We start from the raw sequence: 14,127 nt of genomic DNA, 5'->3' as shown, positions 1-14,127 counted from the left end.
ACACAGGGCAAAATTAAAATGTTCCGATGGCCAGAACCCATATCCCTGAGGCAAACCCTTCCAATGCCTGGAGCCTTTCAAATGAATGACCATGTATGCACTTAGCCCATTCTGCATTGCTATTACCGTAGCTTTTCTCACAGAAGCAACTCCAAATTGTTCTGACAACAGAACATATAGATTCATTTCCCATGTTCCTCAAATAACTTCATATTCCTCTGCTATTAAGATCAAACATCAAGCTGATGTTTGATTACAACACTGATGGGGTGAATAGGCAGTAAAACATACCTGTTACCCATGCAAATGACTTACCTCTTAACTAGCAGCACACTCCAGCACCATGTGGATTGAGAAGGTAAAAATTCAGCCCAGCCTCACCTCGGAGTAACATTAGAAACAACATTTATAGATGTAGGAATTGGGGACAGGAACATTAGAAGACCAAGACACAAGAAAGAGCCATATCTGAATTATTGCACAAATATGAGATTCCTGAATATGTTAATGAAAACATTGTTTTACAGGTATATGCTTAATACAAAAAAAAACCCCCAAACAATAAAAGCATTGCATCTTACTTTGTAAACTCAAACACAGCTGGTATGATCAGCTGAATCATTTCAAGCTGCCATGTGCATATCACAGCTCTCACCAAAACCACACTGAGGCACTCGCTCGCTGCGGGTGTACAGACACACCCAGAGGACCGTCCATCCAGGCCTAAAGCAAAGGGCAGCTCGTGTGACTGAAGTGCAAGGGTGCAGCAGCGTTTCACTCTGCCTAGACTTAAGTAACAAACTAACGTATTTGACAGTATAAATGTTTGAAATCTGCTACTCTCACCAATGGTTCTGAGGCAAAACCACCGCTAGTCCTGCATGGCTCTCGTTCACACTTTGCACGAGTCATAAAAGGAAGAAAACAGCAAATGTGGAAGTCTTTGACACCACCTTTTTGCTGTCATTACAGCCAAGCCATGTGCCAGGCAAAGTTCAGCTACACACGAGGTTTAGGTCAAAAGGATGTCTGCCAGGGTAACAACAGTGGAAGGGTGGCTGTGGTGTCAATGTTAGTGGTATAGCCAAAGGCCACATCATAAATATGGTTCATATACCCTGCGGACCAGGCTGACAAGCCAGGCGTTGCAATTTGAAACTAGTAGTAGCCACAGGTCCAAAGTAACAACGGACAGACAAGCTCCAGTGGTGATGCTTATCTGCACAGTTTGGTCATACAGTTTAAAATAGGTCCCCTACAACAGGATCGTTAACGTACAACATGCCGTATAGAATGACAATCCTCCCTCGTAGTGAATTAAGGATGTAACATAGGAAGAGGAATTATACTAGGTGCAAATTTCCATTACCTGTGTCTAGAGACTTTTACAATCTTGAGTAAAATAAATTGCTATTTAAGGAAAAACCAAAATTTTTTTTTCTGCTGAATGATTTGGGCTTTCTCTCTCCTGCAGTTTTCAGGATCCCGAGCTTGCTTCCCTGACAGTGACCATGTCACGATAAATGTTCTCTATGACAGTGCTGACTACCTTTCTTTTACACATTTTTTGGGTATCAGCTTGCTTTAACACTCAAGACAGAGCCACAGGGTTTTTAAACTTGTAGCCTTATTGTTACTTGCCTCGAAAAGAAAACAATCACACTTTTGTCCTTTCCGAACCAATTTATGATGACAGCAGAAACCATCAACCAGGTAACTCTGGATGAATGAACTACACGGGGTAACGGAGAAACAGGCGCGAGCCGCTGTTTGTGCCGAGGTGGGGTTGTAACTGCCTGAGCTCAGAACGGTGCGGTGACAAGAGCGGCAGAGGGCGGTAAGTTCCCCGCTCGGAAGCGCCGGCCGCGGCTCTCCGGGCTTCCTTGGCAAAAACTGCTCGGGCCCCGGTGGCGGCGGCGGGGGGCCGCCGGGCGCCGTTCGGCTCGCACCGCCCTGCAGACGTGGCGCCGGGCCGGGCCGCGCTGCGCTGCCGGCGGCCGCTGCCCAATCGCGGCCGCCCCCCGTGACCGGCCGGGGGAGGAGCGGGGCCGGGGAGCGGCGGGGCGGGTGCGATGACCGGGGCCGGCCTCGGCGGGCGCCGGGCAGCGGAGGTGTGCTAGCCACTGCCGCCTCGGCGGGACTCGGGGTGCGCGGCGCCCGCGGGGCAGGGCTAGGCCCGGGCCGGGCCGGCGGGGCATGGCGGGCGGCGGGGCGCAGTGGCGGCTGGCGCTGGTGCTGGCGCTGCTGCCGGTGCCGGGCGGGCTGGGCAAGCCGACGGCGCGGCAGGAGCGGGCGCGGCCCGGCGCCGCGCAGCACGAGGACCGGCCGGGCTTCCAGTACGACCACGAGGCCTTCCTGGGCAAGGAGGAGGCGCGGAGCTTCGACCAGCTGAGCCCGGAGGAGAGCCGGGACAGGCTGGGGTGAGAGGCGCGGGCGGCGGCCAGAGCGCGGCGGCCTGCGGAAACGTGGCAGGGGGAGGGCCCGGCGCGGGGAGGGGGGGGAGCTGCCTCCTTTTCTTGTGCGCCCCGGGGGCGGCAGGGGGCTGCGCCAGAGCAGGGGCAGCGGCTGGAGGGTGTCGAGCGCTGCCTGCCCGCTCCAGCTCCCCGGCCCCAGGGGAGACTGGCCCCTTCCCAGCCTGAGGGGCTCGGGGAGTAGCACCCCGTACCCCTGTATAGCCAGTGATGCCTCTTCGGTGAGGCTTCCTGCACACCCCGCTGATTCTGCAAACGAGCAACTAACAGATCATCACCTTTGCATTTTTCTCTCCTGCCTTTTCTGGCCCTACAGCAGTAAGCCTCGAGGAGGGAGCTGCTGTGGTGCTGTGCCCGGTGCTGGGCAGACACGGACCTCACCCACTGCTGGAGGACTTTGCTGCTACAGCTCCTTACCTCTGGGTCATTGCTGGACTGTATTAGTGTGAATCAGGTTTAAACCATTCCTTCTTTACAGTTCCATTTAGAAGTCCACTTGAAGCCATCTTCCCCCAGCTTTTCCATGTGTGACATCTTTGCCCACCGTCTTAGAGCGTTGCTCTTGCTTCCGTGCTCCTCTTTACACCAAGAACAGTTGCGTGCAGCAGTTGCCTTCTTCCTCCTTTACACTTACGGGAAGTCAGATCACTGATTAGAATTAAGTTTAACAGTCATTTAAGAAAGATCCTTTTATGCAGTTCCTAACAAGAAAATCGTCTAAAGTATCTGCAAGTTCTCAGTAAGATTACCTTTACTTCCCTTCCATAGGGAGTGGTGCTTACTCATTGTATGGTTGCCGAGTTCCATCATAAGCTCTATCACTGTTATCTCACCAACTAACCTCTTGATACTTCTGGAAGCTGTCACTACTATTTACTTTATCTGTTTACTCACCAAGATACAAGTGGTTATCAGAAATTACCAATTTCATCTACATTGTTTCAAGAAGGAGCAAAAGAAACAATGTTCTCAGCATACATGATCTATGGCTTAGATTCTCATAAAACCACTAAAATGGACATGCCTTTTTTAAATTGGTCTACACTTATACTTACACCAGTATAGATACTTCAGCTGGGGATATGATTTAACAATAGAGGTGGTTTTAAACAGTTTTTACAAACACTAACTCAGCAAGGGAGGAAGCTTAACTTTTAGTCATTTCACTGTGTGCACCTTGGGGAGTCCTGTGGGAAAGTTTTGTAACTTTCAGCACTTCCTAACCTTGTAATTTCAGATAGTGTACTGGGAGGTAGAGGATCTTAAAAACACTTCACTGTCTTCATTTTAGTGTGGTTTAATAATCAGATATGCTGGAAAAAACCCAGTTTCGTTATGAGCAACCTCTGCAGTGAGGGTTACAAATAGTGTCACCTCTCAGCAAGTGGCTGGCTTTTAGGAAGAAGACAGATTTAATGAAAAGATATTTTTAAATGCTTTCTGGGAGAAGACAAGAACGTATGGTCTGCTGCTCTAACCAAAGTGCATGCTGCTGCATTTGTAAGTTATTTTACCTTTCTTCATAAAGGTGGCAGCATGTTGTTCATCCCAATGACCAGTGCTGGGATCGGAATCCCAGGGCTAGACAGGAGTAACGCAAAGGTCCTCTCACCTTCTTCCGGCAAGCAAAAAGGAACTAGCTAGTATACAGAAAAAGCCCAGCAAACTCAACTACCTGCAGACTTAGTGGAGGACCAGCTGCACAGTATGATCTTGGTTTGAGATTGTGGCACATATCAGCCCATAATCATATCATGACCTGGGAGCGCACCTGCCCTTATGACAGATTCAGTGACAGGGGCATCCCTTCTCCCAGTCCTCCCACACCTGACAAGGGAAGAAATGCACATTGCCCATCCATGTGCGGTACCACAACTCACCTGGCTTTGGAGAAGCATGACATAATCCTGGTGCAGCACCCCAGACTGCATTAAGGGACTGGAGATGAGCTAAGGGAGTGGGGCTGTAGTCCTCTAAACCTTCTCCCCGCTGTTTGTGATGGGCCTGTCATTTTCAGAAAACATAGAAGATGGTTACAGATCCTCACAATAGAAACATTTCTGGTTTTTATTTTATACAGGCCAAGGCCAGAATTTATCAACATACAGTTGTGCTCACATCAGGTGCAGAGGGGAAGCCTTCCTCTTTCAGCTGCTTCATAGTAATGATTTCCTTTGTTTTGTCACCAGATGTCTTTGCAGACTGGCAGCTTAAATCTCTGTGGTAGCAGGTTGTGTGTACCTGTTATGTGTGCCCTCTAGATTCTTTATTATGAGGTGGGAAACTAGGACTGACTGTAATTCCACCTCCATTAAAGGGAAAAAGTAGACTTCCAGGCATTACACACTTTTCTGCTGGGGAGCCACAGGAGAAACTGCAGGTGTCCATGAAATCCTAGCTTTTTCCTGTGGTTTTGCCATTAGTGTCTCCTACTCTGAGCCCAGCATGGCCACTCTCTATGGAGAGTGAACAGCTACCCCTAAGTTAGTAGATACAACCCAAGAAGTCCAGGTATTATATGAGGTACTTTGTTCACTATTTTCAATCATGCAAGTTCAATTATTCATAGCAATATTGAATAATGAATAGAGACATATCCTTTAAAATAATCTGCAAAATGCAAGAAAGTCTTAGCCAGTAGGACAGCTGTATAAGTTTTGAACACTCAGTTTTTGTGGAACATCAGGGCCAGATAAAGATTGCTAAAATTGTACTGACAAGCAGTTTGTTTTTCTGTCAACTCTTAAGGATGCTGATCTCTCTTTACAGGAAGATTGTGGATAGAATAGATGACAACAAAGATGGCTATCTCACAACAGAGGAATTAAAAAACTGGATTAAACGGGTACAGAAACGCTATATCTATGAAAATGTGGCTAAAGTTTGGAAAGACTATGATCTAAACAAGGACAATAAAATTGCCTGGGAAGAATACAAACAAGCCACATACGGTTATTATCTAGGTAAGATAACATTTTCAGATTATATGCTCAAAGACTATTGAGACTATAAGGCATGATTTCATGCCTTACAGTCAACAGGAGTTTGGTATCACATTTAGGACTTGAAAAATCGCATTAAATTTTATGGCTACTCAGAGGTCAAAAGCACTTCGTAGTTGTTTATTGCAGCCATTTCCACATGGGTCACAGAACACAGAAGGTTTTGTAGAGGGATTATTAAATGTACTGACAAAGATGAATTAAAGTCTCCTCCAGTTAGAAATATATATTTTTTTAACATTAAAAGTGTTACTTTAAATTAAAAATAATATATTGTATAGTTTACCAGTACTTGTTAATTCAGTCTCTCTAAACTCTTAGGATTCTAGATGCTAAAAATTTAGGCTGGATCTAAAAAGTTATTGATTAAAATAGTTCTTGCAGAATAACATACTTCAGACTGTGATCAACTGCAAATGAAAATCCTTAAGAAATCTTGCAAAAGAAACATGTATTAAAAGAAATATCTGAATTTCGCCACCCCCCCCCCCCCCCCATACATTCCCTTTGCTCTTTATAAGTTGATGAAGGGAAAGGAGGACAAGAGATCACCTAAGAAAAAGGGCAGTGCTGACAGAACAACAAATTGGTATTAATTGATCATTTATACTGGAAATGAGAAGACAATGTCTACCTACCGTAGAGGCAGTTTCTGGAGCAAGCTTCCAGTAGCAGTAATAATTCCAAAGTCTACCTTAGATTAAAATGGAGCTTAGTACATTTGTGGAAGGAACTATTTCCACATAATCACTGCAGCAGTATCCCCGGGAGCCCTTCTCAGCAGTTTGTCTTTGCTCTCTGTAATTCACGATATTCAGAGGACAGCTACTACATTGTGGTCTTGTGTTAATGCACACTTAAAATTCCCCATCTGTGATTCCTGGCCTAGTCTCTCTCAACTGTGTTTGTCTCCCAACATGCAAATTATGAAATTGTTATGAGTATTTTTCATGTTTGAAGTCAGCTTAGTGATCCTATTTTAAAAATTATATCAAATACCATTCATTTTACGCCACTGAACACCCTGAAAAAATGTCATTGTTTTAAACTGAAACTAATTGTTAGGTTATCTGTAGCAGAGGCGTAGTAGTTAGATAATTTCAGTCAGTCTGCCAGCTTCTGAAACTACTCTCCTTTAGTTTGCTTGCTTTTTGAAACTGAAAAGTTGTGTAGCTCATACTGATTCCTAAGAAGAATAAAACTTCTGTGAATGAAATCTACCCCAAATACTGCCTAAGCAGTGCTTATAAAAGCAGATTAAAAAAAAAAAAAAATCCATGAAGGATGATATACAATACTGCAAAATCTATTACCCTAGATTCCAACAGAAGGCTTACTCAGACATTTACTTATACTACTAAGTCACCTTTAAAAAAATCAAACCAAGTGCTTGACCTCACAGGAAAGAGAAGTTCCATTTTAACACAGCAGGTATTCTGGCAATAAGCCTTTCTATTTCTAGTCTCTAACAGCAAATTGGGGTGCTTCTTTGTGGTAATATGTTTTAGAAGGAATACAGTTTTGAGATCGTCTTGATTAATTTGCAGAAAATCCAGAAGAATTCCAAGATGCAACCGATCAGCACAGTTTTAAAAAAATGCTGCCCAGAGATGAAAGACGATTCAAAACCGCAGATCTGGATGGAGACTTAGCTGCCACTCGTGAAGAATTCACTGCTTTCCTTCACCCAGAGGAGTTTGAGCATATGAAAAACATCGTTGTCTTAGTAAGCAGAGCAAAACCAATTACATTATTTTACTTTTATTTTTTGGATGAGCTTTGAAAAGCTTCTCTAACCTTTCCATGCAGGATTTAGAAAGAGACACGCATGCATAATAGCCAAGTGGGGGAACAGAGAGGGATGCCTGTTCTGAAATTCACTTGATTTAGAGCTCTCAGTATAAGAAAGACTTATTAAATGCACTTCGACAGCTCCTAGATGGAATCAAGAAACAGTCTCGGGGCACGGGCTTACACCAAAGTAAGAAGAAGGGTATGCTGACATGCAGCAGTTAAGTGTTTGATGCAAGCTTGTATCTGCCCCTAGCTTAAACCTTAAGCGTGGTGTCCAGTTCATTCATGCAGGGAATTTTTTCAACATGAAAGGATATTTGTATATTCATTGTGTAAACAATTACACTGGATTCAGTGAGAGTACATTTGCCTGTGTACAAGGGCAGGTCAAGGCCTCAAAACATGAAATGATCAAAGAGGCAAGCAGCCAGAATTCTCAGTTCTCTCTTGATTACTTTGATGCAAAACTATTTTCCAGGAAACCTTAGAAGACATAGATAAAAACGAGGATGGTTTTGTGGATCAAGATGAATACATTGGTAAGTGTTGAGATTTGTTTCTTATATAATCTCCAGTCCGTTTCTCCATGTTCTCTCAAATTTGCAGCAGTAGTAACAACCCAAAGATGAATATTTCTGTGTTCCAGTTCAACTATTTTAAATCAACCATCCAACCCAGAAAGTTTAATTTCATTTTAGGCAGATAGCAACATCACCGGCAAAAGGTTCCTTACACTTTACACATAAGATTCTCCTCTTATTCTTGTATAATTTGTCTAAGAAGGTCTGGAATAATATTTTTCATGACAGGAATACTCTCTGTATATTTGACCACATTAACAGCTTTTTGAAGGCATTGTTTAGAAACACAGGAGGATCAGAGAGTGAATTAGTCTCTTCCCAAGTTTCAATGGTACTTGACTATGTAAAATATCTAGGAAGCACACATTGCAAAACAGAAAATTCACCTTTTTTCCACTAGTTACTTTCCTAATTTAATTAGTAAGTAAAAACCCATACTTCTCTAATGATTTGTATGGTGATGCCATTATGTTTCTTCTAGAAATAAAAGATGCGTTAGAAATGAACTGTGTAAAAATAGCACTAAGATTTAAGATTCTCAAAGAAGTTGTGATGTGCGTGAAAGTCAGTTGTGCATTGCTTCAGTGGCAGTAAGAGAACAAAATCAACAGCAGATCAGTCACAGTTAATTGCACAAACTTCAGTCACACTAGGCAGTTAGCTGCTGTCTTGCACTTAGACCTATGCAGCCAAAACAGAAGCAGGACTGGAGATCAGTAGTACGTAATACGTTTTAGCCTTTTGAATCACTGTGCTGATGCCAAAAGCTAACTTCTCCCACTGCACTCACTTTGATGTTTTAAATCAAGAAAAGTAGCACCAGGAAAGCATTAGTGCAAACTCAGATGAATCTTTCTGTTTCTGGTGGTGCTATAAAGATCACTTCACATATAATCAGGAACAATATACACACGTTAATTAATGGCAGGGGGCTTCTATTCCTTGTAAATTATATTTAGCCTCAGAATGTGAATGCTATTCATTTATGACTGAAATAACAGAGCAGCATAATTTCCACAGTAATTTCAGTTCATTCAGTGACATTACCTACATATAATTATAAGGTAATTGTCAACATTTGTTACCATGTGAATGCTGGTTTTTCTTGTCTTCTATAGATAGGAACATAGAATGTTCTAGTCACGATCACCTCACATTGGCAAGGATGATAAAAATCAAATTGACAGGACATGTCAGTTGCTTCAAATAAACAATATAATTTGCACTTTAAAAAATGAAAAAAAGAAAGTGAATGTGTTGTCTGAAGTTTTCTTCATGAGTTGAGGAAAACTATGCTTAAATATTCCTACTTCCCTTTTTCAGATGTAATATTTTTTATTTTTGATGAACCTGGTGTTAAGAAACAAGGAGAAAACCAAATCTCTTCATTAGTATTTTATAAGGAACAACAAAAAGAAGTCCAAAAATTTCAGTCTCTAGATCAGATATTTGATGGGGAAATTTTCTGAAGGTTATAGAAAAATTCCTCCCTCCTTCCTCCTATTTTGTCTTTTACAAAATTTGGTTTAGATTTTGCACAAGCAGCCAAGCAAAATATCCCTAGTCATGTTAAGCAGAGAGAACTAAATTCTTATTGTGCATGAGCAGGTAACAGAGTATTTCAGGGACACTGTGCACAGTTCTACCAATAGAGAACTTCAGCCTAGTGTACGTGTTCACACCGCAGGGTCAGGGGAGGTTACTCCTAGATTTGAGACCAGCATTTATACTTCCTATAGATACCAGCCAGCCTCTGGCCCTGAGATCATCCTTGTGGGGTGCACTTTTCCTTAGCACATCCTTGAAAACCAAGTAGAAAAGTGGAAGGCTTGAGGAATAAGCAGCCCTATTGAGCAGGTAACAATTGTGTGGGCACAGTGACCAGAAGAATAAAGTGGACACACTGCTCATCATTTGGAAGGCCTATGCTGTAAACAACAGTTACACATCACTTGCTCTTAATAATCACTGCTACTCTCCCAACTCCGTTTATACAGATAGCTGCTGCCACTGTGGCATTTTCCTACTGATGCTTCTTAAATATAGCACAGGACTGACGTACAGAGCAGCTCACGTACGTAATCTGTGCATCCTGTGTCACAAATGGTACTCCATCCCGTGGTACCAGTTTATGACAAGTGCACTCACTGCCTGTGGTTTCTCACACAGAATGCACCACTGATTCATGACTTCGCCAGGTCTTTGTAGAAGAATACCTTCTACTAGAGTATGCTGCAGCACTGCATGGTTAAAAAAGGACTCATCTACCAAGATGTCTCACACAGACCTCTCTAAAAGCAGGGCAAAAACATTCAAGTTCCATTTAGCAATTTTTGTTTTCCTAAATTTCCACCTTTTGTTCCTTTAACCACTGTCTGCTGGCTGGAGTCTGATCTTATCCACAAAAACATTTGCTGGCAAGGACAAGATAAAATTGCTGAGTTCCTAAAGCTTATGATGGCTATTCAACTAAAGATCCTTAAAAGAATTTTTTTCGTTCTGAAATTCAGTGGATGATGGCCTTTCAACACATTCACCTCTCATGTTAGCCTCACCACTAGAGCACAGTTACGATACGAGGGTCACGTAAGAATGGACAGAATCACCAGCAGTGAAGAAATAGACCTGAGAGAAGATACAAGCAGCTACTTTATTTACACCCCACATTTCATTTTCTGTACAAAGAAACGCTGTGCAGAGAGTGAAAAGTTTAGTCTTCCTCTGAAGAACACTGTGCAAACGTCTTTAGTTTGTGCATAATTTGCAAATTAAATACAACTTGAGTGAGACCTTTATTTCTTCTCCAGCTGATATGTTTGCAAATGAAGAGGGTGGACCAGAGCCTGACTGGGTGATTACAGAGCGTGAACAGTTTTCAGATTTTCGTGACCTCAACAAGGATGGAAAGATGGACAAAGAGGAGATTCAGCACTGGATTCTCCCACAAGACTATGATCATGCACTAGCTGAAGCCAGGCACTTAGTCTATGAATCGGATGTAGACAAGGTACTTAGTATTCTACTATACTTTTTTTAAAAGTTACATAAGATGATGTGGGTTTTTTTAAACATAGCAGCTTGCAAGAATTTATTCCTAATAATTTTTCTTATTAGTACACTTTAAATGGAGTTTTAGAGGCTAGAATTGCTAGTGCATTAATGCCAATTTCAGTTGGTAGGGTTAGAATCACAAAAGTAGTAAAACACAGTTTATCAGCTCTAGAAGTTCCCTTTGCTTTCATTAGGTTAGATAAGAAATTATCATCATCTTAAACCTGGAAGTTTTGACACAGTAGAAATATTTTTTTCCTTTTAAGAGTGGTCATGGCTTTTATATGCTAATTTAGACTGCAAGAGAAAAATAAAAGATACATTTCATAGGAGGTAGCATATAACTGTTTGGCAGTGAGTTAATTACAAAGAACTTTCAATTAGCAGTTTGACCCAGCTGAAGCGAGTGGAACTTCTGCCTTACACTGAGTCCAAATTTCACCCACCGTGACAACTACAATGATTCCCAAACCTGCAGTCTGCTGCTTTGAAGAACTAGCTGTTTCCCAGGGCTCTTGTAAGTCTGTGCTGGTGTTTTTTTACTTAACTTTGAAAATGTTCTCAGAGATTTTATTTTCCTCCCACCAGGATCAAAAACTAACGAAAGAGGAGGTTCTAGACAACTGGAATATGTTCGTTGGAAGTCAAGCTACTAATTATGGGGAGGACCTCACAAGAAACCATGATGAACTATGATACAGTATACCAACCAGTATGCCACACACCTTTTCTCCATTTTACTGAAATCACCAAGTCCATCCCCTTTTTTTGGGGAAGATGGGCAAGGGACACACTCACAACTGAATGACTTGCATTAATATATTTTTAACATGCCAGCTTATTACCTCAGAAACTGCATAGAAATAACTTTTTACTCTTTTCACATGGTTAAATACAATATCTAATTACTATAGTTTTATTTTGAAAAAAAAAGGTAACTTTTCCTAATAGATTAGAGCCTTACTGGAAAAGGCACTTCTAAAAACATAAGGATTTTTAATAGTGAAATATTTTCTTCAAATACCCACTTCTACTATAGTGAAATGCAGCTAGGATTAGAAGGAAACCTAATGTTTAAACAGACTAAGTTATTTAGTCATCTTTTTTAATAGCATATAAAAATTTAGAGTTATACTTTGACCCTCCTATCCAGAGAAAGGTTTGACACAAAATCAACAACCCTTTTTTCCACATACTTTTTCTCTCCCAGTTTGGGCCAGAGGTGCTGCAGAAGGTAGCCAGCAACCCTCTGGTTCATAGCTTTACAAGTGCAACATGTACCATGGGCCCTTCTCTCTAATCCCCATCACAGTGCAGACACAGCACACGTGGCCCAACACCCTTTGCCAGCCTTCCTCAGCAAGGGTTGTGGAGTTCATAGCAACAGCTGCTCCTTTTGACAACAGAATAGTGTAGAATTGTTTGTGGGCTGTTGGTTATGCTGTTTTCTGGGAGGAAATACGCCACATGAAGCATAATTTATCTCACGCTTTTCGCACTTTACCCAAGCCACACTCTTGTTCACACAGTGTGAATGGCAGCAGTTCTGTGATGGAGAGAGAATGAGACATATCGCCCCCCTGGGCCTTCTGTCCTACCACATGAGGACAGATTTATGTGGCTAAAGTTCTTGTTTTGTATGTATATACGTATAAGCACGTGTTACTGAAGCAACTCCATGAAGACAGCTTTCCTTCCAAAGAAAGGGGTAAGCTTTCCACACAGGTGCTTTCTTTTATACTGTATAATGTGAGCTGTTACATGTATATTTTTATATACCCAACTTAGATCTAAGTTTGGTTGTTTTTAAATGTACTGTTTTTAAAATTAAGCACAATAAAACCAATACGTGTTTTTGATACTATGAAGGTGCAATAACACTGATACAGACTAGCATAGAGAGATGATGTGAAAGTATGAACCAAGCCTTTTTAGACCGTAGTTCCCAAAGCATGGGGTCAGTGGCAGCTCCTGCAGCACTGGGTGGTCATCTACAAATAGCAGCTGGACTTAAGGCAACAACTGTTTCTTCCTCACATCAAAAAAAAAAATCTGGAAGAGTCCAATATACATAGTTGCTATTGCTATCACTAGAATTTGTTCTGAACACTAATACTAGGAGATAAGGGCTTCAGACTTGGGAGGTTCCTTCAAGGTTTGGTGTACAGCATCACACACTGGTGAGCACACAACCATCCAGAGAGGAGCTCTGAGACTCCCAGGTTGTGATACACTGCAGCAATTTAACAAATTTGTGAAAATCATCATGAGACAATGCAGCACTGTGACCTCCATAAACAGTGTCAGTTTTATAAGGTCATATAAAAACTGTGGTGAAATATTTTACATCTTCCAATTGAAGATAATTAAATCTAGATACCAGAGTGGCAGAGATTACATGTTCTTGCTAGCACAATTATTAAGCTTTCGGTGTGCACTTCTTATGACATTGCCAGCAATGTCTCTGAAAAGTCCCTACCTCTTCCACTAACATACAGTAGGACAAATGTCATAAGACATAAGCGAACTGGTTTTGCTTTTCCAGTACCCTCAAGTTAAATAAATACCTAAATGCAGTATTATCTGAGAAGCAATAAAATTGTATCTTGGCACATGCAAAAGATTATCTGTTTTGTTTATGACTTGGATTTGGAAAGGTTTATTGTATTCAGTGATCCTAACAATCTTGGGAACTGGGGTTTTTCTGTAGTAGTCCTTCCATACTAAAATTCAACATTTTGTATTTTAGCAACAGAATTGCAGTACTCTTTGCACTCAGATTATCTTCTACCTTAAAAGACCTCAAAAAAAGGCTTGTTTCCTGCAAGTGAAACTGCAGCTCAGATTGGATGCTAAGCCAAGGATTTTCAGTGAAGCCCAAGGGAAGGTTGTTTGCTAACTCTTGTTGAAATTCAGTGGGAGTTGGGTGTTGAGACACTAAGCATCGTTGCCTTCAGCTAAATATGACACTTCCAAATCCACTGCATACTGTCCCAACAGAAAACTGCATCTGAGCCTTGACAAGCAATCACATTTTCTTCCACATTACTCAATGAATTTGGAATAGAATTAGCATCACATGAGAGATAAATCATGTTCCCATGTTTGTGCTTGATTCCTATTAATGCTTGGAACACATTGGGCATTTTCCAGTATAAATCTATACTTACATGAGTAAGAACGCTGAAATCAGTGGAGTTATTCATGCAAGCAGGAACTGGAAATTTA

At 41.8% G+C, this 14,127-nt stretch overlaps 1 protein-coding gene across 1 annotated transcript; it reads left to right on the top strand.

Annotated features, from left to right (window-relative positions):
• The first annotated feature begins 2,131 nt into the window (after nucleotides 1-2,131).
• RCN1 (reticulocalbin 1) lies at nucleotides 2,132-13,520 on the top strand. Its single transcript, XM_074884922.1, has 6 exons — nucleotides 2,132-2,420; nucleotides 5,241-5,434; nucleotides 7,021-7,199; nucleotides 7,746-7,806; nucleotides 10,656-10,855; nucleotides 11,488-13,520. The coding sequence occupies exons 1-6, from the start codon at nucleotides 2,197-2,199 to the stop codon at nucleotides 11,593-11,595; spliced, it is 966 nt and encodes a 321-aa protein (XP_074741023.1). The 5' UTR covers nucleotides 2,132-2,196; the 3' UTR covers nucleotides 11,596-13,520.
• The last annotated feature ends 607 nt before the right edge of the window (nucleotides 13,521-14,127 follow it).

This window comes from Strix uralensis, chromosome 15, assembly GCF_047716275.1.
Source record: "Strix uralensis isolate ZFMK-TIS-50842 chromosome 15, bStrUra1, whole genome shotgun sequence".
Lineage (NCBI taxonomy): Eukaryota > Metazoa > Chordata > Aves > Strigiformes > Strigidae > Strix > Strix uralensis.
The sequence above is the reverse complement of the archived record's forward strand: the minus strand, read 5'-3'. Positions and strand labels throughout refer to the sequence as shown.